Source organism: Camellia sinensis, chromosome 6, assembly GCF_055761805.1.
Source record: "Camellia sinensis isolate YWXY chromosome 6, ASM5576180v1, whole genome shotgun sequence".
NCBI classification, from domain to species: domain Eukaryota; kingdom Viridiplantae; phylum Streptophyta; class Magnoliopsida; order Ericales; family Theaceae; genus Camellia; species Camellia sinensis.
This window is the reverse complement of record NC_138966.1, coordinates 111,439,774-111,467,391: the sequence shown is the minus strand read 5'-3', so window position 1 is coordinate 111,467,391 and position 27,618 is coordinate 111,439,774. Positions and strand designations below refer to the sequence as shown.

General features: G+C 35.9%; 1 protein-coding gene across 6 annotated transcripts; it reads left to right on the top strand.

The window, feature by feature from the left end:
* The first annotated feature begins 318 nt into the window (after window positions 1–318).
* Window positions 319–25,950, top strand: LOC114273330 (uncharacterized). Of its 6 annotated transcripts, none has more exons than XR_014332829.1 (8): window positions 319–521; window positions 957–1,005; window positions 14,416–14,647; window positions 17,351–17,438; window positions 17,907–18,100; window positions 18,659–18,687; window positions 19,044–19,192; window positions 25,693–25,950. XR_014332829.1 is itself a non-coding variant. In XM_082874481.1 (7 exons), exons 3-6 carry the CDS (start codon window positions 14,606–14,608, stop codon window positions 19,149–19,151), a joined length of 432 nt encoding a protein of 143 aa, XP_082730607.1. In that variant the 5' UTR covers window positions 319–521; window positions 957–1,005; window positions 14,416–14,605; the 3' UTR covers window positions 19,152–19,192; window positions 25,693–25,950. The 6 variants fall into 6 exon arrangements, 3 of the variants coding, with proteins under 3 accessions (XP_082730607.1, XP_082730608.1, XP_082730606.1); XR_014332830.1 differs by lacking the exon at window positions 25,693–25,950 and adding an exon at window positions 21,135–21,413; XM_082874481.1 differs by lacking the exon at window positions 18,659–18,687.
* Window positions 25,951–27,618: the final 1,668 nt, after the last annotated feature.

Here is a 27,618-nt window from a genome sequence, read left to right as displayed (position 1 = left end):
ACACTTCTTGTTACACCAGTTAGTGGTGTGCTTATACATTTTGTGATTGATGAATATAATATACAAAAATAAACGAATAATTTATATTAAAAACAAATTAAAAATTTAGAATTTTAATTAACAAAATAAAAAAATTAATAATTTATTTTATTATAATACTCAAATCATGAATTTTTTTAATTGTTACTAGAAGAAAATTATCAATTTTATCATAATTTTCCCCCAAATAATTGTAAAACATTTGGAACAAACACCCGAAATTTTGTCCAAATCAAAATTCCCTCCTAATTTTTTGTTTTTTTTGGGACAAATCCTAGACCTTTTCTTCAGCACTAACATTTTGAGAAATTACGCTCTCTCTCTCTCTCCCCTATTCTGTTTTCTCTTCCTTATTCTGTTTTATCTCGGAGCCCTGATTTTAACCCTCTAGGTGTCACTCTCTCTCAAGAGATCCTACACTTCCTGCCACCGTCATCTCCAACTTAAACAACCTAGATGTATTCGAGCTCGGTTACAAACTGGTATGTATGTAGTTCATAATCGCCCAAAGCCCTTACTTTTACTGTTATTATCTGCGATTTGTCTGTGCTGAGAGGAAATTTTCAAATTTAGGGTTTTCAAGCAGAGGACATGAATTTTTTTGTATGATTAAGTAAAAAAATCGAAAACCCATCTCCATACAGTCCCATTTCCTTTGAAGAAAGACTTGATTTTTTTTTTAAGGTGTAATTTATGAGATTATGTGATTTTGAAGACCATTTAAGCCTTGATTGTTTGTGTTATTTTATGTTTTGTGGTTGAATGAGTTACAATAAAGAATTGCAAAAAAAATGAAGTGTTAAATCTGAGATTCATGCTGGAGTAATGATAGAGAATTGCTTTAAAATACATTTATTTTCAGAATAGAATCATTTATTGTGGTATCTTAATCCAATTGTTAATTGGTGGGTTTGCAGAGATACATGCAGCAATACAATGAGGTGGAGCTTTCAGCTATTTGAATGGGTATGTCTTACTTTTATAGTTCAATAACATTAAAATACTTGTCAATTTCTGTTTTTTTTTTTTTTTTTTAGGTAGAGTTTAATTTATGTTAGATAACTCAATATTTATGTTAGTATGTACCAAGCATAGCTTCATTTCTTTTATGATGCACAATAGCAATCCATATTCTTTTTATCACATTGGTTATAAGTACCCATCATAGCTTCACTTCTTTTTGTTAATAAATAGACAATTTTTTTGGTTAACTTGCTTGATTATACTTTTGCCACTCCATGTTTATAGAGAGAATTGGTGCCCTTGATTAAAAAATTACAATAGAGCCATCAAATGGGGTCACTCCTTACTATAGTTATTGAAGGAGGTCACCTATACAGCTAGCTACCCCTTAGTTGAAAACTGCACAATTTCATGCCCTTCTGTTTTAACAGCTGTAGTAATCAGTGACTTTAAACTGCTGGAACTTGTGTTCAGAAACAAATGGTTTCTTTGAGTGCTGAAGTTGATGCATAATTGATGGAATTGAAGTAAAAACATAGGAAACCCTATTCAAATAGCTGAAATGTTGATGAATTGATTTGTGGACATTAACATGAATGAATCGATTTACAGAAACTATGGAGTACAAACTAATGGTTTGAAATGTTGATGTGGTCTGAATTCAGTATATAGAAGTCACGCCAGAGTTGAATTATCAATAAATTAAGCTATATATTTGATTTGGTTTTATCCTTTTGACTAGATTGGTTTGAGTCAGGATCCATTACAAGTTTTGTGCTGGATATGAATTTGTCATCGGTGTGCAATGAAAGTTGTGCATTACCTTCATTGCACGATTAACGTGAACCGTGAGCTTAACGAGGTCCACAAGAACTTGAGTGATTTTTTTGATCTATATTATCTAAAAATCTAAAACCTTAGATTGATTTTTTTTGGAGTATTATTGTGTCCATCGATGGTGTTGGTAGTTTTATTTGCTTTGTAGAACCTCGCATTGAGGAAGAAGATGAGATCTCTTTTTTGTTTTTGTTAGCTAGTTTTGTGTTTTGCTTTTTTTTTTTTTTTTTTTTGGTTTGGTTTTATTTGGGTTGAAAGCTTTAGTTTGTTTGGTAGTTGAGATAATGTGAAGGTGTAGAAATTAAATTGTGGTTGTGCTTTAGTTTGTTTGGTAATTGAGACTATGTGTAAAATTTAAAATTATTGAATTGGTGGATGTGTGATCCTTTAATTTGGTTTTAGTTTTTGGAATTTGTTTTCTCTTGTTTTTATTTTTATTTATTTTTTCATTGATGCTTGTGGCTCACAATAGTAACTTTGGTTATTTGCTCTTAAGGAACCACAAAACTCACCGAGACATTCAATGTCTCTCAACTACCAATATAGCGATCCCGGGTTTTACTCCTTGTTGTGCAGTGATCCGGACTTAGGTTCCATGGGGTTGATTATTGTATTTATGTCGTTTGCATCCTCTACTCTTTATTTATGAGTCTTGGGTTGTGTTGGGAAGGTTTGGAACAAGTTGGTCGAGCTTTGGAACCAAGTCTAGTTGTCCAGATTTTTGGCTTGTCCGCTCGAGCGGGGGTTTTGGCGCTCGAGCGGGGAAATCACCCATCCAGTTTGTCGCCTGCAGTGTTGGACGCTCGAGCGGGAGATTGGCCGCTCGAGCGAGAGTTCGTGAGTGACGCTCGAGCGGGGAGTTGGATGCTCGAGCGGGGGACCTGTCTGCCTAAGTTCAGGAAGTGTGCATCCGCCGCTCGAGCGGGGGATTGGCCGCTCGAGCGGGAGTCTGTGAGTGCCGCTCGAGCGGGGGTTTGGCCGCTCGAGCGGGGCGACTAGTATAAAGTTCCGAGATTCAGCTTTTTGGCTCACTTTTTCACACCCGTTTCTCTCTCTTACTTTTCCAAAAGGCCATTTGAGAGCTTCTCTCTCTAAAACCATAACTTCTCTCTAAGTATTGATCTAGCTAGGGTGTTTTCCTCACCTTTGGTCTTTACAAAAGTTGGGTTGATCGTCGAGGGCTTTACTTTGATCCGAAAATTTTGAGTTTTGGAGCACGTTGGGTTTCGTCATCTTCTTTCCTTGAGCTCCGAATTTGAGGTAGGGATATCCTACTCCTCCTTATGGATTTTGTCTTTAAATTTTAGCATTTTGATATATTGGGTGTTGTTGGGTAATTTTGAGAAAGTTTGGGGCCTTTGTGCAAATATATAAAAGTTAGGGTTTTAATTATATAAACCTATATGCAAGTTAGGCATAGAGAAATGAGATTAATGTTGGAACAGTGATGGAAATGGAACCTTAGGGCTGTCTTGTGAATTATGGCTATTGGCCCTAAGTGGTTAAATTAATTAATGTATATAATTAATTAGAGAAAGTAAGGAATTGAACTGAGAATGTTGAAATGTTGATATATTATCCATTTGTGCATTTATTTCCTGTTTAGAAATAATGGCTTTGGACTACCGGTGGAGGGTAGTGTTGATTGTTGTAGACAATGCATGATGATTAGGCAAACTAGAACTAATCAATTGGATGTGTCATAGAGTATGACAGTTGATAGAATACATTAACTTTATGTATTGATTGATTGGGTATATGATCAATGTGTTTATATGCATTATGTGTAGATGGTTGATAGAATACATTAACTTTATGTATTGATCGATTGCGTGTATGACTCTGTGTTTATATGCATTGCTTGTGTATGGGAGGAGATGGGGGATGTACTCCACGGTTTAGGGGAAGATAGGGGATGTACCTCTAAACCGGTTAATAGTTAAGGGAAGATGGGGGATGGACCCAGGGTTGCAGCTCATATGCTCTCCCATTGGAATGATGACACAGCTCATATGCTTGTCTACTGAAGTGTTGATATAGCTCATATGCCTATCTGTGGTAATGTTGATATAGCTCATATGCTTATCTGTGGTAATGTTGATATAGCTCATATGCTTATCTGTGGTAATGTTGATATAGCTCATATGCTTATCTGTGGTAGTAGTGATATAGCTCATATGCTTGTCTATTGGGATGTTTGTTTAATTTGATATAGCACTAAAATGTATATCATCATCGTTTGTGAAGTATGGAAGTGATTTATGTGTTTTTGATACAACACCAAAATGTGTATCCACCTTAAATTTTCGAAAGTGTTCTAGTGGTGAATTATAATCACATCAAAGGTTTTGGCCAGAGTACTGAGCCTTGTTTTCAAACTCAATGTTGAATAAGAAATGGAAAGTGAATTGTAATTAAGACTTGATTGTCATGAAGTTGTAATAAGATGTAAATGGATGTGTAAGTGTTGACCATGTATCTGTTGCTAATCTTTTAGTCATTGTTCATAGTTGGTTTAGTGTATTTCTACAGGGCTGTGGCTCACCCTTTATGGGACATCATTTTCAGGTACAGGTAGCGTGCCACCTCCAAGGACATAGCTTGGGACGATAAAGGCAGACAGATTTCATTGTTGTTTAGCTTTCTTGATATATTACCCGTAAATTCAAGCCAAGGGTTTGAGATGTATTGAGTTAGTACTTTTCTTTTTTTTTTGCAACCAAGTATGTACTTGGAAAGCTGTAAGCTCGTAGAACATTTATTTATGTTGTTTAGCATGTAATATTCTTGTAAGAACTACTCTAACGAATAGAAGTGTGGTTGATTTCTCTTATAGCTTGCATGTCTAATTGATGGGTTTTATGAATTTTTTTGAGGGCGTTACAACTTGGTATCAGAGCGTACCGGGTTCGAATACTTTGGGTACGTGGGAAGTGATTAGGATCACAATGGGTTTGTCTCGCTTGTTAGCGACTTAGATGTAATGTTATGTGTTTATGTGATAACATGTTTATGTGACTATTTGGGTATGGGATTTGGTTTCTAGGATGTTGATTGGATCCTTGAGTTTCTGGGAGTCCTGTTGGAAAGGCACCTGATCAATGCTGTTTCTAACTGGAACTCTAGTAACGCCTCGGGACTATCATTATCCAGAAATGAAATTCGTAAGTGCTTATGTGTTTATGTGTTTATGTGGAGTGAATTACAGTTGTCCATATATTAGGGCGTGAGTGTTTAGCTTCGGCACATGTATGAATGTGCTAATATCCTTTGTTACTTTTACTAGGATGCCTAGGCGAGGAAGTTGTGATTTCCCTCCTTCCGCTCGGGAAGAGTTGCGGAAACAGTTTGTGGAGTTACGCCAAGGTACTACACCTTTGGTGCGGTTTGAAAGATGGTTTGCTAACCTGTCGAGGTTTGCCCCAGAATTGATGGAAACAGAGGAATTGTGTTGTTTCGAGTTTGAGAGTAAGCTGCGTGACGACGTCCGTGATAGGATTGCGGGGTCTTGGCGTAGAAGTTATAGGGTGCTTGTTGAGGCAGCCGCCCATGTAGAGGCTGTGGTGTTAGCAATGGGGCAGAGTGGGGAGGAAGCCATCTCAGCGACTCCTGTGACTCGGGGTGTTAGTAGGCCTTTTAAGAGGCAGAAGGGTTTAAACCCGCAACAGGGAGGTCAGACTAGAACTACCCTTCCAATGTCGGATTTGGGTTCGGGAGAAAGTAAACAGAGGGGTGTTATTTGTTTCAGGTGTGGTCTGCTGGGCCACAAGGTTTCGGTTTGCCCACAGAGGAAGGGGGCAGGGTTAGTAGTTCAACCAGTAGCTGTACCACCAGGATCATTTAACCAGCCGGGCTTTGGGCCGATCAAATGCTCAGTGGGGAGGCAGTCGTTGGGGTCTTCATCAACTCAGATTTTGAACCAGTCTGATGCTTAGGCACCGCCTACTTGTTGGGTGTGTAATCAGCCAGGTCATATTCGACGTTTCTGTACTCAGCCGGGGGCTTCTTTAGGGGTTTTGGAACCTAGCCAGGCTCGGTATCATTCGACTAGGCAGGAACAGTATCGTTTTGGGGATCAAACAGGACAGATTTCGAGGGCCTCGGTAGAGTCGAGTTCCCAAGCCCCAGTTGGGGGAAACTCGCAGTTGTTGCAAGTGTGGCCAGCTAGGGCACATCAATAGTCCTTGTTCGTGGCTTGTAAGCTCATAGAAAATCTTGGGTCAGAGAATGACCAACTTTTGGCGGTCCAGCGAGGGACGACAGTGGTAGTAATACCGAGGGGTTGGGTTTGTTTTGGCTAATTCGTCTTGTAACCAGTGAATTATCGTTTGGTGGCCATTGGGTTCTATTGTGTAACCAATGTGTTTTGGGAATGTTGAAACATCTAAACTGTTTGTTTATCTATATATATGTGCCTGGTTTATTAATTTCTTTGGATTGGGTGGATTGGAACATGTGGTAGCTCTAAAGTTTTATTAATGTGATAAGTTGTTGTGAGACCATAAAATCGTTGGTAATAATGATTCTTATGTGTGTGAAAGCGATGTTAGTCCACTGTCGTGGAAACTCCTCGAGAGGATGTGAAGTATGAGATTAATACTAGGTATAGTATATGTTTGTCATGGTATTTTGCAATGGGCATAGCGCATAATCTTGTTAAGATTAGATTTGTACCTTCGTGGTAGGTAACGTTGCCGAACTAGCATGTGTAGTGATTGGTTGTTTCGATAGAGGGGTGTTAGTCCCTATATAGGGGTGTGGCTGTTTGCATCGGGAGTGGTGTGTTGTGAGCAGCTGGTGCTATATCTCAGGTAGTAGCTTATGGACGTATCCTAAGTTTTTGGACTTCCTTACTTTGATCGAAAGTGATAGGTTTGTACCTTAACACTGGTTAGGTCGGGAGATATTGTCGTGAGGGTTGATTGGGTATATAGCCCGTAGTTTGGGTTGTGACCCGTGAGTTGAGTCACTGTAGTAAGTCTTTGCGAAGTCAGGTTTGGGATGGTAATGAGAAGGTTGAGGACCTTTACTCCTCCGGGAATATAGAATGGTGTATCTTTGAAAGCCTTATCGGCGTCATGCAACGGTGTCGGGGTTGGTTTATGGTGATTGTCTAGCGGTAGCATTGACCAGTGGTTTGGTACGGAAGCTGGGTGTCTTGATTGTACTCGCGGGATGAGTGGCAAATTAGGGTTGGAACAAAAGGTGGACCCTATAGGTCGTTGGCGGATGAAGGTACTATGTTAGTTTGTGTTCGGTACGAATGGTTACTTGGTAGTGCTGAATATCACGGTGTAACAAAACCTGTCAGTTAACTCAGTACGAGGGAAGGGGTATGCAAATTTTATTACTTCGAGTTCAGTGGAGATGGTGAGTGGAATCTCTAGATGAGGGAGATTTGCACAGTGCGATGCGTGTTAGTGTGTGGTTCATTTGGTTTCTGACTGAAATCGAAAGGCTGGATGTTTGGTGTAGTTAGGCCACTTCGGCATCAATGTCCGTCGTCCAGTTTGGACAGTGGTAACACAAGTGAAGTAGGAAAGTCGCGAAAAGTGAGTGAGGTACTCAGTTGGAATCATTTTAATTCGTTCGGTCCTCGTTAGTACGTTGTAAGGCACGGGGGTGTACAATGTTATTGGTGGTGTCATTACGTAACTGGGAATTTCAAGTATTTAGGAGCTCTCTATAGGAAAGTTCTGTTTTTGGGTACAGCGTCATCAACGTGAGTATAACGGGTTTTGTGGGGTGGCTGTGTTGTGTTTCACTTGGGATTCATTGGGTACTCCTTGTAAACTAAAGTGGTTTTTTGTTCAAGACCTTAAACTTATGGGGTAGTAATGTACCGTAATGTCGTTCTTTACCCGTGCTTCGCCTTACACCTGTTCTGTGAAAGTTGACTAGAAGCCTTGTGTGCGAATGTTTTCGTGTTTCCCTTGTTGGGATAGTAAGTACCAAATACTAGTTTAAGTATCGTGGGTAGTCGGGACATGATGGATGTCTCAGAACACTGTGGTGATTGGATGTGTCTTACTATTATCATTGTTATCGAGTCTGACTAAGCCGGACTTTTCCATTCATTAAGATATTGTGAAAACGTAATGGGGTTGAGGAAACCACTTGGGTAAGTAAATTTCGGTTCCGAGAGAGAGGTATCTGGATCCATTGGTAGGTATTTGAACGTATGTTGAATATCTGGTTATATTGATGAACTGTACGAATATTACATGTGTTTCAATCTATGGTAATATTATGGAAGTTAATTTAGCTTTATATATGTTAAATGTGATGTGGACATGCAAGTGTATCATTCACAGTGAATGTACTTCGAAATTGAGAACCATGCATGTTTGAAGTTATTGAAATTGAAAGAAATGCGTGTCGATAATGCATGTTATAGCATATATTGTAAATTGTCTCTTGAATAGAGATAGGATAACCGACAATGGGTTAAGTTGTTGAATACGAAATTGTGCATTGGGGAGAAGTTGATTTAATTCAAATGTTATGAGAAATTTCAATGAGAGGACTTGACCAAATCAAACGAGAATGGTTATGTGTTGTGAATAACACCGTGCGTATGAAAAATGTTTACAAAACTCTTGGATTTCGCATGAGGGATGCGATATTTATTTTGGATTGTTAACGATGAAAACTTAATTATTTTTCAGAAAATTCTTCGTATGCAAAAAAAAAAGAAAAAAAAAAAAAAAAAAACCTTGCATTGGTTGTTCTATTCGGGATTATGGTTGTTGAGTAGTGACTTAGCTTGGAGCGCTAGTCAGTTGTTCGCGAGTTGTTTCGGGAAAGATTTGGTTTTGTTGTGACTCTTGTACCGGTAGTGTTGTCGTTTGGGACGTGTTCCCGTGGTTAGTCTCTTCCTTGGTAAGAGTGGATTGGAGGTTTGTAGTGAGAGTAATTTCTTCCCTAGTACTCGGGTGTTGGGGTTGTGTGATCAGTTGGCCTTGTGTTTAGACGTTTCCTTAATTTCGAGGACGAAATTCTTTAAAGGGGGGGAGGTTATAGCGATCCCGGGTTTTACTCCTTGTTGTGCAGTGATCCGGACTTAGGTTCCATGGGGTTGATTATTGTATTTATGTCGTTTGCATCCTCTACTCTTTATTTATGAGTCTTGGGTTGTGTTGGGAAGGTTTGGAACAAGTTGGTCGAGCTTTGGAACCAAGTCTAGTTGTCCAGATTTTTGGCTTGTCCGCTCGAGCGGGGGTTTTGGCGCTCGAGCGGGGAAATCACCCATCCAGTTTGTCGCCTGCAGTGTTGGACGCTCGAGCGGGAGATTGGCCGCTCGAGCGAGAGTTCGTGAGTGACGCTCGAGCGGGGAGTTGGACGCTCGAGCGGGGGACCTGTCTGCCTAAGTTCAGGAAGTGTGCATCCGCCGCTCGAGCGGGGGATTGGCCGCTCGAGCGGGAGTCTGTGAGTGCCGCTCGAGCGGGGGTTTGGCCTCTCGAGCGGGGTGACTAGTATAAAGTTCCGAGATTCAGCTTTTTGGCTCACTTTTTCACACCCGTTTCTCTCTCTTACTTTTCCAAAAGGCCATTTGAGAGCTTCTCTCTCTAAAACCATAACTTCTCTCTAAGTATTGATCTAGCTAGGGTGTTTTCCTCACCTTTGGTCTTTACAAAAGTTGGGTTGATCGTCGAGGGCTTTACTTTGATCCGAAAATTTTGAGTTTTGGAGCACGTTGGGTTTCGTCATCTTCTTTCCTTGAGCGCCGAATTTGAGGTAGGGATATCCTACTCCTCCTTATGGATTTTGTCTTTAAATTTTAGCATTTTGATATATTGGGTGTTGTTGGGTAATTTTGAGAAAGTTTGGGGCCTTTGGGCAAATATACAAAAGTTGGGGTTTTAATTATATAAACCTATATGCAAGTTAGGCATAGAGAAATGAGATTAATGTTGGAACAGTGATGGAAATGGAACCTTAGGGTTGTCTTGTGAATTATGGCTATTGGCCCTAAGTGGTTAAATTAATTAATGTATATAATTAATTAGAGAAAGTAAGGAATTGAACTGAGAATGTTGAAATGTTGATATATTATCCATTTGTGCATTTATTTCCTGTTTAGAAATAATGGCTTTGGACTACCGATGGAGGGTAGTGTTGATTGTTGTAGACAATGCATGATGATTAGGCAAACTAGAACTAATCAATTGGATGTGTCATAGAGTATGATAGTTGATAGAATACATTAACTTTATGTATTGATTGATTGGGTATATGATCAATGTGTTTATATGCATTATGTGTAGATGGTTGATAGAATACATTAACTTTATGTATTGATCGATTGCGTGTATGACTCTGTGTTTATATGCATTGCTTGTGTATGGGAGGAGATGGGGGATGTACTCCACGGTTTAGGGGAAGATGGGGGATGTACCTCTAAACCGGTTAATAGTTAAGGGAAGATGGGGGATGGACCCAGGGTTGCAGCTCATATGCTCTCCCATTGGAATGATGACACAGCTCATATGCTTGTCTACTGAAGTGTTGATATAGCTCATATGCTTATCTGTGGTAATGTTGATATAGCTCATATGCTTATCTGTGGAAATGTTGATATAGCTCATATGCTTATCTGTGGTAGTAGTGATATAGCTCATATGCTTGTCTATTGGGATGTTTGTTTAATTTGATATAGCACTAAAATGTATATCATCATCGTTTGTGAAGTATGGAAGTGATTTATGTGTTTTTGATACAACACCAAAATGTGTATCCACCTTAAATTTTCGAAAGTGTTCTAGTGGTGAATTATAATCACATCAAAGGTTTTGGCCAGAGTACTGAGCCTTGTTTTCAAACTCAATGTTGAATAAGAAATGGAAAGTGAATTGTAATTAAGACTTGATTGTCATGGAGTTGTAATAAGATGTAAATGGATGTGTAAGTGTTGACCATGTATCTGTTGCTAATCTTTTAGTCATTGTTCATAGTTGGTTTAGTATATTTCTACAGGGCTGTGGCTCACCCTTTATGGGACATCATTTTCAGGTACAGGTAGCGTGCCACCTCCAAGGACATAGCTTGGGACGATAAAGGCAGACAGATTTCATTGTTGTTTAGCTTTCTTGATATATTACCCGTAAATTCAAGCCAAGGGCTTGAGATGTATTGAGTTAGTACTTTTCTTTTTTTTTTTGCAACCAAGTATGTACTTGGAAAGCTGTAAGCTCGTAGAACATTTATTTATGTTGTTTGGCATGTAATATTCTTGTAAGAACTACTCTAACGAATAGAAGTGTGGTTGATTTCTCTTATATCTTGCATGTCTAATTGATGGGTTTTATGTATTTTTTTTAGGGCGTTACAACTAAAGCTTAAATTATGTTTTAAAAGTTGTAGTAAGCAGTGACTTTAAATTGTCGGAACTTATGTTTAGAAACAAATGTTTCTTTGAGTGTTGAAGTTCATGTATAGTTGACAGAATTAAAATTTTATTATATTTGAGTAAAAATATGATTGTTTGAAATTTGGTGAAGGATTTTGTTCAACCTTGAGTTGGTTTAATTTTGTCTCTCCCCTGATTGGAGCTCACTTTTAGCTCTTTAATCATTAAATTTAAATATGATAAAAGAAGTGAAGCATGGGAGATACTCTTAGGTAAAAGTGATTTGAAGGGTAATCCTTTTCATATCTAGTCTGAATTTCTGAGAGTGGTACGTAACTGAATTTCATAGCTGGCTTTTTGTTGGTTGAGTGGAAGTGCCACAAACTGAGTAGGTGAATATCTTCCTTTTGCAATATTAATATCAATTTTTGCCTATGTAATATATATATATATATATATATTATTTTATAAATTTGACTATTGCACGTGTTATAAAATGCTAAAATGTTATAAAGAGAGGCCTACGACAACGTGGAATTGTGGAAGAACCACAAGTTAAAAGGAGAGATGAAACGCCCTCAAAAAAAACAACATTAAACCCATCCATATCGAGACATGCATTGATACATAAAAGTCCACATTCATCTATTTATCAGAGTATTTCATTACAAAAGTATTACATGGTTACAACAGAAGCAAATGCCTTACGGGCTTACAGCTTTCCAAGTTAACACTTGGTTGCAAAAGAGAGTACTAACTCAATTACACATTAAGCCCTTGGCTTGAATTTACACGTATTACATCCAAAAGGAAATAAGACAACAAAAGTCTGTCCATCTCTAGCCTCCCAAGCTATGTCCTTGGAGGTAGCATGCTACCTGTACCTGAAAATGATGTTCCCATATAGGGTGAACCACAGCCCAGTAGAAATATACTAAACCAACTATGAACAATGACTAAGAGATTAGCAACTGATAGATGGTCAACACTGACACTTCCATTTACATCTTATAAAAATTCCAAGACAACCAAGTCTATGTTACAATTCACTTTTCTTTTCTTATTCAACTTTGAGTTTGAAAACAAGGCTCAGTACTCTGGCCAAAACATTTGATGAGATTATAGTTCATCACTAGAACACTTTCGAAATCCAAGGTGGATACACATTTTGGTGTTGTATCAATAACACATAAACTACTTCCATGTTTCACAAACAATAATGATATACATTTTAGTGCTATATCAAATCAAACAAACTTTTCAATAGATAAGCATATGAGCTATATCACTACTACAACAGATAAGCATATGAGCTATATCAATACTTCAACAGATAAGCATATGAGCTATATCAATACTACCACAGATAAGCATATGAGCTGTATCAACACTTCAACAGATAAGGATATGAGCTGTATCAACAGTCCAATAACCGGTTTAGAGGTACATCCCCCATCTTCCCCTAAACCATTAACCATTAACCGGTTTAGAGGTACATCCCCCATCTTCCCCTAAACCGTGGAGTGCATCCCCCATCTCCTCCCATACACAAGTAAGGCATATAAACACAGAATCACATACACAATCAATCAATACATAAAATTAATGCATTCTATCAACCGTCTACACATAATGCATATAAACACATTGGTCACATGCACAATCCACAGATACATAAAGTTAATGTATTCTATCAACCGTCATACTCTATGACACATCCAATTGACTAGTTTTAGTTTGCCTAATCATCATGCATTGTCTACAACAATCAACACTACCCTCCACCGGTAGCCCAAAGCAATTATTTCTAAGCAGGAAATAAATGCACCAATGGATAATATATCAACATTTCAACTAGATGAGCAATAAAAGATTCGACTACACTCTTTAGTCCCATACATTCCCAATTTCAACATTTTCAACACAATTCCTCATTTCCAACAATTAATTATACAAATTAATTAACCAATGTAATTAGGGCATATTCTATAATTAACATCACAACCCTTAGGTTCCATTTTCATTAATGTTTTAACATTAATTTCACTTTTCCATGCCAAACACGCATTTAGGTTTTATATGATTAAAACCTCAACTGTTGTAAAACTGCACAAAGGCCCAAACTTTCTCAAAATTACCCAACAACGCCCCCAACATATCAAAATGCTAAAATTCAAAGACAAAGCTCATAAGATGGAGTAGGTTATCCCTACCTCGAATAATGGGACCCAACGAAGGAGGTGAAGAAACGGAAATGCTCCAAATCTCGAAATTTTCAGATTAAAAGGTAGCCCTCGACGATCAACACAACTTTTGTAAAGGCCCAAGGTGAGAAAATAACTCCTACTAGATCAATCCTAAGAGAGAAGTTAGGGTTTTAGTGAGAGGAACTCTCAAAATAGCTTTTTAGAAAAGTAGGAGAGAGAAAGGATGTTGAAAAGTGAAACAAAAAGTCGGAACTCGGCTTTATATAAAAGTCGCCCCGCTCGAGCGTCAAACTCCCCGCTCGAGCATCACTCACAGATTCCTGCTCGAGCGTCAACAATCCCGCTCGAGCGGCGGATGCACACTCCCAGAACTTTTTGCAGACAGGTCTCCCGCTCGAGCTTCCAACTCCCCGCTCGAGCGGAACTCACACAAACTCGCTCGAGCGGCCAATCCCACGCTCGAGCGTCGAACACAGCACAGGGAATACTGGATGGGTGAAACTCCCGCTCGAGTGCCAAAACCCCCGCTCGAGCGGACAGGTCAAAATCTGGGCAACTAGTTTTGGTTTCTAATCTCAACCAACCTGTAACAAATCTGCCCAACACATCCTATAACTCAAATACAAAGTAAGAAAGGATGCACACCAGGTAATAATCAACTACTATCATCCACGGACACATGTCCGGATCACTGTACAACAAGGGTAAACCCGGGATCGCTATAAGAGAGAACTCATTTGATCTCTTTTTTATCTTTTATTTCTAGGTGTCCATTAAATTATTGATTTTTTCCCAGAATTTGAATCAAACCTCCAAAATTTTGCCCTAAAAATAAATTCCCTTGTAATCTTTAACAAAACCCTAGATTCTCTCAACTCTCTTTGTCTCCATTCTCTTTGTGTAGAACCCTTTCTCACGGTTTCCTCTCACCTCATCCCATCCATCCATTCCCTCTCAGTTGACAGAGGGATTCCTATGGTGGAATGGCAGTTTGATAATTGTTTGTTGGTGTTTGTGCAGCAATTTTCTTCATCCGGTTCCACCTACAATTGGAAGTTGCCACCACCGTTCGATCAACAACTACCATTTCGCCACCGCCACCTTTCGATTTATCTTTGTCTCTCTCTATCTCCCTCCCCTTTCCCAGATTTCTAAAGCTTAGCTATATTTACATTTTCTGCAGTAGCTACCATCCCTAGTTGATGGATAAATGTGGTCAGGTAGATCATACCCCATTTACTATTTTCCTAAGGTATATTACTTTCTGTTTTGGTATTGTTGGTTAATGTGTTATTGTTTTGATTATCTAAATATCTCTCTCTCTCTCTCTCTATATATATATATATATATATTTGTGTCAGCACTCTAATTTATATGATATTTTATTTGTATTGTTATTCAGCAAAACACATTTCGTTTTTGGTTTTGAAGTGTAATGTCTTTGTTTTCATCCCCTGCATGTGAGAAGAATGACTTAATTTGGCGTGTATGACAACATGCTAATTCAAGTGTGATTTTGATTCATAAATCTCAATAATATTGAAATGTGTAGTTTGGATATGATGTCCTTTGTATTATTGAGAATGTAATTAATCTGTTGATGAATATTGAAATTGTTGTTGAATTTTGAAATCTGATATTTAAATATTTGAAATGTATATGAATTCCAGATATGAACTTTTGTCAAGTACTTGGTATATTGTGGGATGAATGGTGTCGCTAAACTCATGTGAGCACATTAGAGCTCTGTAACTCATATTATCATATAAGTCAACCATTACTTACATTGGTGCTATTTATGTAAAAGCTAACCATTGAATTCGCATAGGCCAATGTGGTGGGTCCAACATGCTTCTTATTGTTTTTAATTATCTAAAATTGATTATGTTTTTGTATCTAATTTTGGTTACTAATTTAGTTATCTTATGATTTGTGAATAACAATGTCATGATACATAGAAGGGGGTAGTTGGTCAATGACATGAGATGGTTGTTGGTTTTGATTGGGGTGATATTATGTTGGGAGTGCCTGGTGGGTGGGTGGTTTTGGTTTTTATTGTGTACATCTTTGGGCTTCTCCAGCTAATTTGAGTTTGGTTTATTTTCTTTGGGATTAGTGTACAATACTATGTGTTTGTTTTTTACCCCACCGTTTTAAAGCATATAGATAGGAGTTTGTGTTATCACAAATTAATAGTGGCAAGAAACGAAAGCATTCTATGTTGGGAAATCATTCTTGGATTTTGTGTTCATTTATCACAAATTAAGCTATGATTTTATTTATTTATTTTACTTTTGTAGTTATACGATTAATTTAATGAAAATGTTGTTGGAACTCCCTTTATTATAAGTTTTTATTAGCATAACATAAATAAAAGAAATTATTAGCTCAAGTCTGCTAATTATTCGAAGACCAGATGATGATTAAAGTACTCTCCCATAAAACTAACCATTGCACTCTAGTATCTTTTTAACAAAAATATATTTGATTCATTTAAAGATTTTAAAATGTGATAATTTTGGAGGTGAAGGTGGATGTGGTAGTAGGGTGGTAGCAATGGCGGTGGTGGTGTAGGGAGTGACAGTGGTGGTGATAGAGTAATGATACTAGTGGAGTTGAAATGGTGGTAAGGAGTGGCGACGATGATGACGGTGGTGATGGTGGTTGTGAAATTGGTGGTCTTAGTGTAAGAGGCGGTACCTGTTGTCCAATCCATTTGAATCCAACTGTAATTGAGTTTCTAGGATAAAACTCAGCCCAAGCCCAAGGATGAACTTGTGGAAAGATCTAGTTTATGGGACCCTTTTTGCACATTTTGAGTTGTATGTGTGAAAGGTGCTTTTTTTTGTTGATGCAGGTTCTTCACCTCACATCTTTGTAAGGGTGATTAGAACTTGGTTGGGTATGACTTGTGGGATAGTATTTATCTTTTTCTGGGCCAACTATAAATTGACAAAATTAAAAATACAAAGTTTATTGTGTTAAATGGCTCAAAACTTGGTTTTTTTTTTAAAGTAATTGTCCCCCCCGCCCCCCCCCCCCAAAAAAAAAAATGATGAGTTAAGGAGTATTAATGGTTTTTATTTGAGAAGAGTTTTCCATGATTTTTTATGCTAATTTCCTTTGTCTATTTCCTCGTGTGATTTATGTGTGGTTATCATTTATATAACTCGGCATAAACATTGAACTTCAAATTATTTTTTAAATTTTTAATTTTTATTTATTTATTTATTTATTTTTATATATAAAATTTGTCTTATTCACCTAACTTTAATTAACTTTGATTGAACTTCAAAGTTGAGCATATAGGTACTACAAATCTAGACAGGAAAGAGATGGATCTTGATATGTAGTTTTTGTTTTGTGCTTTGTATATAGACATATTTTTTATGCATTACATGGTTATGTTATATTTTGCTTTGTCTCTTCAAGTAAATAGTTTGCTTTATATTTTATGTTTTATATAAATTTATGCTTTTTAGTTACCAAAATGGCCAAAGGGGAGAAACAATGGATCAAACCAGGTTTTCTAGTGAAACAGAAGCTAAAAGAGTACGAAAAGGAAATAAATAAGAGAATCAAGAAGAATAATAAGAAAATGAATGCTCTACAAGTGTATTCTTTGATGGGTTCTACTCAGCCCAATTGTGTCAATGAGAAGGGAAAGAACATTAGGGTTGAGGTAGATGACAATGACTACATATCGTCAAATCATCATGATACTGATGATGAGTCCTTTGAAAGTGTTGAGGACGAGGTACTATATGCATGACATAGGTTATGTATGATATCTAATTTTTGTTATTATGTCTCGGAACTATATATTCATTATTTTTTGTTATTATGTCTTGCAATTGTTATTTTTTCATATCCAAGATTAGAATTCTTCGTAACCAATGAAGATGTTTAATACAACATAATTCTTTTCCCCTTTTGTTATTGTTTCATTGCGTAGTTGCACGAAGCGGGAGCAGGGGCGGGAACGAGAGCGGGGAATCGTGAGCCAATAGAAGTTTCTTACGTTAGGAGCGTCTCGGGGAGCGGTAATATATATATATATATATATTTTAATGCACATTAGAAGTTTTTTTATAAATATTTTTATTTTAATATACATTAATTATTTTATTTATTTATTATATTTTTTAAATAATATATTATTGTTAATTTATTTTTTTTATTTTTAATTGATATATACTATAAATAAAAAATTATAATAAATAAGGAATAATAAATTATGTTAAAATAAATAAAAAGAAAAATTAGATATTTTATTTTATAATCTTTTTTATTATATATGGTTTAATTAGATTTCTTTTAAATAATTGGATGATTTATTTTATTTATTATATGTTAAAAAGTTAAGAAATAATAATTTACAAAAATTATTATTATATATGATATTTTAAGGAATAATAATTAAATATTTTTTTCTTACATATATAATATATGATAAATTATATTTATTATATATGATAAATTATATATATTATATATTATATATGATCTAGACGAAGAGAGAGAGACTGAAGAGAACAACGAACAGAGACGAAGAGGGAGAGAAGCAAAGACGAAGAGAGAGAGAGAGAGAAGCACAGAGAGAGTGACGAAGACGAAGACGAAGACGATCGAGAGAGTGACGAAGACGATCGCGAGAGTGACGAAGATGATCGAAGCCCTTTCTCCTCTCATGTCGACGTCGAAGGTTAGGGTTTCTCTCTCTCTCTCTCTCTCTCTCTCCTTTACGATCCCATCTTGGACTGAATCACGTTTCTCTCTCCACAGAAATGCGATTCTTACACGTTTCTTTCTAGGAATCGCGGAATCGCGATTCTTACTCAGAATCACCACCTAGTTGCGCGATTCCTGCAACTAAGTTTCATTGTATTTTCATATGTACCATGATGTGGAATCTAGGGTTTTTTATTTGGTTCTAAAAATCTATATTATGTGTATATGATCTGATAAGAATTTAAAGCCCATGCTATTTCCCTATTTCTATTTCACGATCATTGGGGTTTGATATAATGAAAAGGTTGGAAAAATTTTGGCAATTAGTGATTATACTTGTCACTGCAAGGGCCTTTACCAATTAAAGAGTTAAAATGAAAAATTTTGGCTAAATTTGTACATTTTGTTGAAGATAGTAATCAAGTTAAAGTTGTGTAAATATGCTTTGTTATGTGCCCATTTGAAATTTTTGTCAATTAGGTTTTTGCTTCATGGGCATGTGATAATTATCAGTTTTGCCTCTAATTTGCAGGTACAATTGATTAGCTTTTGGAAAACTTGGTATGCTATTATCTATTGTTCGATTTGGCTTTGTGGCAAGTTTAGGGCAAGAAAAGCCTGTATATTTTTAAGGTTCTAGAAGAAGGTATAAGAAAGGTTGTAAGTCTGTAGGGATTGAATAGGACAACATATTGTTTGGCTTTGACTTTCTTAAGATAGTTCTCTAGCAATTATTACATGTTGAGTTGTTTACACTTTTCTATAAACATTCAATTGAGTATATTTTAAGACATTCAGAAAAGCTCATGATGTGTAAATTTCTTTTCTGAAGTTGAGATGGTTATTTGAAGTCAAGGTTTTGAACTACGTTCATGTTTTTCAAATCTTTGTAGTTAATGTATGTGTGGTGTCTCCAGGGAAGATTCAAGTATCTACCGGCCCAAGTTAGAGCTTTTGGGATGCTTGCTGGAGGCATTGGCATTACTCCAATGTTCCAGGTACCTAACTTGATGAAAGATGAATAGCTTTCCCCAAACGAGGACTCTTTGTGTTGAACAAAAAAGATGTAGGTTATCTTTTAACCCTCAAAAGCAAGTTTTATTCTTTTGATTTTTTTTATTGCAGTCCCACTACTTGTCATGAAAACATATATTTCTATTACATGTTTAAATTAATTTGTTAATTTTATGTTATTTTTCATATAAAAAAATTTGTTAGGTGCTTGCAGTTGATATTTTTGTTGTAACAAATGCATATTTATAATAAGGGTAAATTACACTAACACCCCTTGAGGTTTTTGTTTAATACAGATCCCCTCCTCATGTTTGAAAAATTATACATACCACATTGTCAGATTAAAATGACATATTTGTCCCTTAGCCTTTATACATATAAAATAATAAAACAATGCTGATATTTTGTTCATGCCATTTCAAGATAAATAACAATTATCTTCTTTGGTTTAATTCACACAAAAAATTAATTTTTTTTTTATTTTGTGTGTTTTTTTTATTTTTATTTATTTATTTTTTTAGCTGATTTTTTTTTAATATTTTAACATTTTTTTTAAATTTTTTTTAGATACACCTATTCTAGATATACTTAAGAAGTATAATGTATTGTGATTTTTTTTTTAAAATTCACCAAATACAAAAAAAAATACAAAAATTCAGTAATACTGTAATATATGTGAATGACGGTGTTTCGTAATACTGCAATAAATGTGGGTGAATAAATGAGAAAGAAAAATGATGGTGGAAATAAAAATGAAAAATTCTATTCATATATAAAAATTTATACAAAAAATATCATAAAAATGTTGTGATAGTGATGTCGTAAATATAAATCATGTTTACTGATGTTTTGTTCTAAAGTGAAAGGTTACTATTAAGCTATGTTATTGTGTTTCAAAATTTTATATAAATTTTATGTTTGTATATCATCACTCAATAACAATATGTTCAAATAGAATTTAATGATGGAAAGTTGTAGAATGTAGTCATCATGATAGGGAAAAGGAACGGTAGGAAAAAGGGCAAAATGGTCATTAAAAAAATTTTAGAGCATGATATCGGCAATTCATGGCGCAATTTGTAATGAGATTACAAATTTCAGGGAGGGGAATGCAATTTTTCAAACGTGAAGAGGAGATCTGTATTAAATAGAAATCTCAAGGGGTGTCAGTGTAATTTACCCTTATAATAATTAATTTTGTGGAACAAATGTCATTGAATACTATTTGTGACAGTAACTAGATGGTCACTAAAACATAGTAAGCATTTTTTTAATTTTTTTTTGCGATGGCAAAACGGCAGACGAAATAAGTTCGCCGTTGCAAAAAGTATTTTCCACCCCCATGTTTGCGTCCCCCATTTGCCGCTGCAAAAAACTTTTTGCGATTGTATTTCTATTTTTTGTGACGGCTTGTAGCGGTTGCAAAAAGTATCAACTTGTTTGGTTCCAGTTTTCAAAAAACAGTTTCAAGAAAATTCTACTCTTTTATTTTTCGTATTTAAATGTTTTCAATGAAATTTTTTAATATTTTAAGCATTTTTTTTTATTTTTAGACACATCTAACATAAATACACTAAAAAGTATAATATTTGTAAATTTAAAAAAAAATACACTAAATATCAAAAAATACAAAAAAAAAAGCGAAAATTCAGTACATTTTCGTATTTTTGTGTATTTATTAATTTTTTAAAATATTTTTTCACAAATATTTTACTATTTTAGATACATATAAGTAAGGTGCATCTAAAAAAATAAAAAATATATTTAAAATTTTAAAAATATTCACTAAAAACAAAAAAATACAAAAAATAAAAGACTCAGTTTTTAGAAAACTGAATTCAGAAAACTGAAACCAAACACATTGATTTTTTTTTTTTTTTTTAGTAGTGAGAAGTGTGGCCTGTCTGAAATTGAATTGATAAAAATAATAACTTAATTTATTTTCAAAGAGCAATTGATTATCCCAGTTAAGATTCTAATATCATTTTGTACAGTTGGTTATATGCATCCTTGATTTGGATATGGCTTTTTGGAGGTAGATGGTTAAACAGTTTTTGGAGGAAGAGGCTTATCAATGTACACGTTGGCTTTTGTGAAATATTTTTGATATTGATAGAGGTTGTATTTGTAGTAGGGATCTTTGTATTTAGTTTGAAAAATTATGAATATTGAACTATAGAGATTTAAACAAGATGGACTTTATTGGTTTTGTCTATGAAGCATGGACACGGACATGTGTACACGTAAATTTTTAAAAAATGAGGGACACGACATGTTGGGGACACGCTCAATAGATATAATTTTATTTATTTATTATATGTAAAATTAAAAAAGATATATTATTTTTATTTATATTATTTATTTTTTTAATATCAAATATCATTCATAAATTAATTTTTTTTACAAATAAAAATAATTAATTTTTAACAAAAAATAATATTAAAAAAATAAAAAAAAAGTAAAAGAGGTAATAAAAAAGATTTTTTTGTTACCAAAAATAAAATAGGTAAAAACAAAGAAAAAGAAAACAATAAAGAAGAGGGGAGAGAAAGAGAGACGACAGTCTTTATTTGGGTGGATATGAGAGAGATAGACAGTCAAAACACAAAGAAAATGAGAGAGAGTCGAACAAAGAAGCAAGAGGAGAATCGAATAGAGAAAGAGGGAGAGACGAACACAGCGAGAGAGAGAGAGAGAGAGAGAGAGATAGAGAGACAGAGAGAGAGAGACAAAAGAAACGAAGAAGATGAAGGTGTTCTGTTTTGGGACATCCTTGAAAAGGGTTTCAAAAATCTTGGACGAACTAGAACCAGAGTTAGAATTGCCATTGTTTGGTGGATCTTTGGGCTTCTTTGCAATTACATTCGATTCGATCCATTAGTTGAGCCGTAGAGGAAGCGACTGTGAAGAGAGAATTCAAATTTGAGGGTTGGGATCACACTAAGCACCGAACAGAGGGAGAGAGGGAGTCAAACACACAGATTGGAATAACAAACCTTGATCTAGGGCTTCAATAGGTTCTTCACCCTTTCGCTTTCTCTATCTCTGTCTCTATCTTCAATGATTAGAGTTTCTCTTTCTATCTCCAATGGGGTAGGGTTTATGTCTCCAATGTGTCTATAACATGATCAAGAGTGTCTAGCTGCAAAAAAGAAAAAGAAAAGTGGGGGGACAAGTTAGGTAGAGTGTCTGACACGTGTCCAACGCATGTCCATGTTCGACACGTGTCGGACACCCATACGTTGCCTTCGGAGAGGTGTCCGTGCTTCATAGGGTTTTATGTCTTTGTTCAACTTCATTTGCCTCTTGAAGAATTTCATGCTTTTGAATTTTTTTTAATTATTTTGTTGAAATGACTTTTTTTTTGGGGGGGGTTATGTATGGTGCTTTAATGGTAGTTCCTCTAACTTGCAGTTTTCATGTTTTGAAGGACTCATGTGGAGCTTTTGTTCTTTCCCACTTGTTCTTTCATATTGGCCGACTCTTTTCACATGATAAAAATTGTGTAGATTTTTCCTTTCGTTATGAATACTTTGTTGTGGTCAGTCAGCATGTTGATAAGCACTGACTGTGGTATAAGATCCAGTTTCTAGGACAATCTGTATCTAGGACAGCTCAAAGCTTATTGTAAAAACTGTGATGGTCTCAATATCATCCTAATAGCTCACAATCCCATGTTCAAATATTTCAAGATTAAGATAAAAATTGAAAGTCTTCTCAACATATGCATCTTTCTAGCCCATGCCAATCATCATATACCAATGTGATGGAGTCTACCGAAATGTTGGGGAACATAGCTCTCCGAGGTTGTTTAAGAGGTGACCTACCTACAACAAAGAAATAGCTCATGTTCTTCCAATTTAAAATAAAATAAAGGAGAAATAAACTTCATTTTCTTCCATTTTTTTTCCTACCCACTTACCAAAAACCTTTTTTTTTTTCTTCATATTTTTAAATCTAGTATTTAAACAAATCTCATGATCTAATACTTACCTAGAGTACTTGAACTCAAATTCCAACATATTCTAATCTAAATAAAAATTCTAGCATGTTAAAAATGATTATAGCACCTAATTACAATCTCTAAGAGTCCACTTAGACACGATGTTTCATCAAGAGTGAGGTGGTTGCAACATGTAACAAATCATATTTCCAACTTTTAAACATGATTTTGAGTTTTTAAAGTTCAATTTTAGAAATGAAACACTTTGTTTCAGCCAAGATAAAGCAACAACTCAAAACAGCAACAAAGCAATCAGGCCAAGATACACCAGCAACTCAAAACAGAGTAGCCACTTGATTAATAAACAAATCAAGTAAAGTATCATCAACCAAGTTAAAGCAGCAGCATCCATGAGGCATAAAATCAAATCACAGACAAGCTCTAATACTAACAAAATCAAATATAAAATCAACCACTGAGAATTCTTTGAACTCCTTAGTTTTTGCCCAAGATGTTACGTTGGACATAAATCTATCCAGAACGATTTCCCAATCCGAATTCTTCTTGTTAAATACCAAATTATTCCACACGATAATATTGAAGAAGATTTTTTACGATTCAAAGGAAAGCTCGGCAGAAATTTAGTTACATATCACACAATAAGAAATTCAAGCTAGATAATAAAAAGATTAGCCTTCAAATCACTTTAACAAGTTAAATTCTATTTATAGCGATCCCGGTTTCCCTTCCTTTGATCGTTGTGTTCGGACTTAGGTTCCATGGAGTTAGTTGTTGTATATATCTTGTTTACATCCTTTACTCCTTGTATTCGAGTCTTGGGTTGTGTTGGGCAGGTTTGAAACAGGTTGGTTGAACTTAGAAACCAAGAGTAGTTGCCCAGATTTTGGCCTTCACGCTCGAGCGGGGCTTTTGACGCTCGAGCGGGCCCTTCGTTGTTGTTTGTCCACTCGAGTAGGAGTTTCGGCGCTCGAGCGTATTTCTCCATCTTCCAGTATCTTCTCTGCAGTGTTGTACGCTCGAGCGAGGGTTTTGACGCTCGAGCGGGGTGTTGTGTGTGATGCTCGAGCGGGAGAGTTGACGCTCGAGCGGAGACCTGGTTCAGTAAAAAGTTCTGGAAGTGTGTATCCGCCGCTCGAGCGGGATTGTTGACGCTCGAGCGGGAGTCTGTGAGTGACGCTCGAGCGAGGGTTTCCACGCTCGAGCGGGGCGACTTTTATTTAAATCCGAGATCCGACTTTTGGATCACTTTTTCAACTCCTTTTCTCTCTCTTACTTTTCCAAACCTCCATTAGAGAGCTTCTCTCACTAGAACCTCTACTTCTCTCTAAGTATTGATCTAGCTAGGGTGTTTTCCTCACCTTTGGTCTTTATAAAAGTTGGGTTGATCGTCGAGGGCTTTCCTTTGATCCGAAAATTTCGAGTTTTGGAGCACGTTGAGTTTCGTCATCTTCTTCCCTTGAGCTCCGAATTTGAGGTAGGGATTCCTACTCACTCTTATGGTCTTTAACATAGATTTTTGATTGTTTTGATAAAGTGTTGAAGTTGGGAAATTTTGGGACTTAGGGTTTCAAAATGTTAAAAGAGGGTTTTATTATTTTGATTCTAAAATGAGTATTTTGGGTTTCAAAATAGTGGTATGGTTGTTGGTTGATGAAATATGGACCATTGGGTTATTATTGAAAAAAATGGGGGAGAATGTCCTAATTTCTATATAAATTAATTGGTACAATTAATTTGAGAAAGTTATGGATTTATGAAATTGAGTTGTAAATAATGGAATTGGTTCATTATGTGATGAAATGGTGGAGTTGGATTTGTTAATCGCTCACTCTTGAAAACATTGATACTTTATCTGTTGAAGCTTTTATTATCTGTTTAGAAATAATTGCTTGGGCTACCGGTGGAGGGTAGTTTTGATTGTTGTAGACAATGTATGATGATTAGGCAAACTAAAACTAATCAATTGGTTATGTCATAGAGTATGACGGTTGATAGAATACATTAACGTTATATATTGATTGATTGTATATATGACCTATGTGTATATACGTTGTGTGTGGGGGGGAGGAGATAGGGGATGTACTCCACGGTTTAGGGGAAGATAGGGGATGGACCTCTAAACCGGATGTTGCTTGGGAGGAGATAGGGGATGGACTCCACTGATACAGCTCATATGCTTGTCAGATAATGTGTTGATACAGCTCATATGCTTATCTATGGAAGTGTTGATACAGCTCATATGCTTATCTATGGAAGTGTTGATATAGCTAATATGCTATTTGTTGAAATGTGGATACAGCTTGTATGCTTATCTGTTGAGATGTTGATACAACTAATATGTTTATCTATTGTAAAATGGGAAATGTTTAATATGAGTCACTGTCTCATACAAGTGGGTGGCCAGGTTTTGAGCCGTTGGTGTAAATTGTGAAATTGTTATGACATGAAATATGAAATGGAAATGGATTATGAACTGATGGGTGGAAATTGAACATTTATCAATTGCTAATGTCTTAGTTATTGCTCATACTGTGTTTAGCATATCTCTACTGGGCGTTGGCTCACCCGATATGGGACATTATTTTCAGGTACAGGTAGCATGCCACCTCCAAGGACATAGCTTGGATGATGATGAGAGTTGAAGACTCTTTTGATTGTTTTATTTGTACTACATGTATATCAAGCCAAGGGCTTAATTTGTATAGAGTTAGTACTCTTCTTTTGTGTAATCAAGTGTTAACTTGGAAAGCTGTAAGCCTATAGGGCATTTGCTTTTGTTGTTAACATGTAATACGAGTGTAAGAACTACTCTGATGAATAGAAGTGGTTAATTTCTTTTGTATCAATGCATGTCTAAAGTGATGGATTTATGTATTATTTTGGGGGCGTTACACTATTAATATCAATACATAATTTTCTTGTGTTACAACATATGTAAAATTCTCAATTAACTAATAATAAATTTCAAAGCAATCAAACACTAATAATTAATTACATATATGTTACGCCCAAAGGGGGTGGGTTCAGTGGATAGCGCTTGGCGCAAAAATGCTTTCAACCCATGTTCAAGTCCCCATTGCCTCTCAGTGTGGTGCCCTTGCGTTCCCCTGGTTTGGCTTGTTGGATCAACAGTTGGGGGAGCCTTGTCGGGGGCTGGGGTCTACCTAAGCCTGTGCCACCCCTTTTTTTTTTATACCAAAAAAACTAAAAAAAATAAAATTACATATATGTTACGCCAAACAAGAGTCAAAGATCATAGAGAGCAATGGACAAGAAATCATAGAGAGAAAAACGACAATGTCAATGTAAGTAATTCTTTCATTTTTCTCATAATTAATTATTTCTTTCACTTTCCCTCCCCTCAATCCAAACAAAGCGTAAAAGTATTTTAAGAATTTCATTTCATTCACATCCATTTTAGCTAGTGGTGCCCAAACCTCTTCCACTCTCACAGTACCGAAGTCCTGCATAGAATAATTGTGCATCCTAACTGGAGTAAGACATACTTTGAGGCTAAAAAGAAGTCCTATTCTATCCCACCTATGCCTCAAGTAGCTTTTGATTGAAAGCTAGTTGTTTGTAGCTTCAAAGCCAAAGAGAAAGTATTGATTAATCAGACTATAAATTTTTTTAAATAAGGGAAAGAAAGAATAAACATAAATAATTAATAAGACAATGATAGAAGTTTAATGGAGTACAAGAGCAAAGAATCCACTGAATGCGAAAGAAAGACGAATTGGGACACTAGTGTGGTTGATTGAACTTTAACAGTCACCCTAATAGAAAGAAGAGCACTTCAAATGGCAGATTGATAGACCAGCATTTAGCATGTCAGATCATAAATCGAAAAGATGCAGCTCCGTCACTAACAGGAATAAGGAGTGAAGCCAAATCAAGAACAAATCTGATAAAAAAAAAGACCAATAGAATACCCTAGACAGCAAGCAATTCATGAGAAAACCCCTCACCAGTAACTCCAAGTAAAAATGTGAGACACACCGTGAGTTCTCTAAAGTTGGGAGAGACGCATTCATAGAAGTATCCAAAATGAACACTTGACAATGTGAACGGATCAGATGTAGTGACAAATAACTCAAGGGAAGAAAAACCAAATCAAGCGAAGAAACCACACATTGCTGATTGGAGCACAAACAGTGAATTAGAAAAATATGTATATTGAGTACAAAAGTTCTCTGACAGTTGGTACAGATTGATTCAATCCTTTAAAATAGTTTGGGGCAACCGGCCAGTTGAATTGTCGCAACTAGTGATCATTATTTGCCAAATTCCAGAACTTAACTAGAAGAAACCCCACATTGCTGATTGGAGTTGATAGCAGTTAAATTTAAATTTCTTTGGGGGAACTGTGTTTTAGTGAGACGAACTCAAAATAATGGCTGCTTGCAGAGCACAGATGTTATTTGGATAATAAATTTATCAAGCAAACCAGAACTCCTAAATGCCATGATAGCTAAACAACAATTTAAATAACACAAAGTGTTATGCAATCCCAA

Coding starts and splice junctions, on each gene's coding strand:
- LOC114273330 (XM_082874480.1), top strand. CDS start 976: ATGAGGTGGAGCTTTCAGCTATTTGAATGG. Junction 17,439..17,906: donor TAGGAGCGTCTCGGGGAGCG/GTAATATATATA, acceptor TATATGATCTAG/ACGAAGAGAGAGAGACTGAA. Junction 18,688..19,043: donor ATTAGCTTTTGGAAAACTTG/GTATGCTATTAT, acceptor TGGTGTCTCCAG/GGAAGATTCAAGTATCTACC.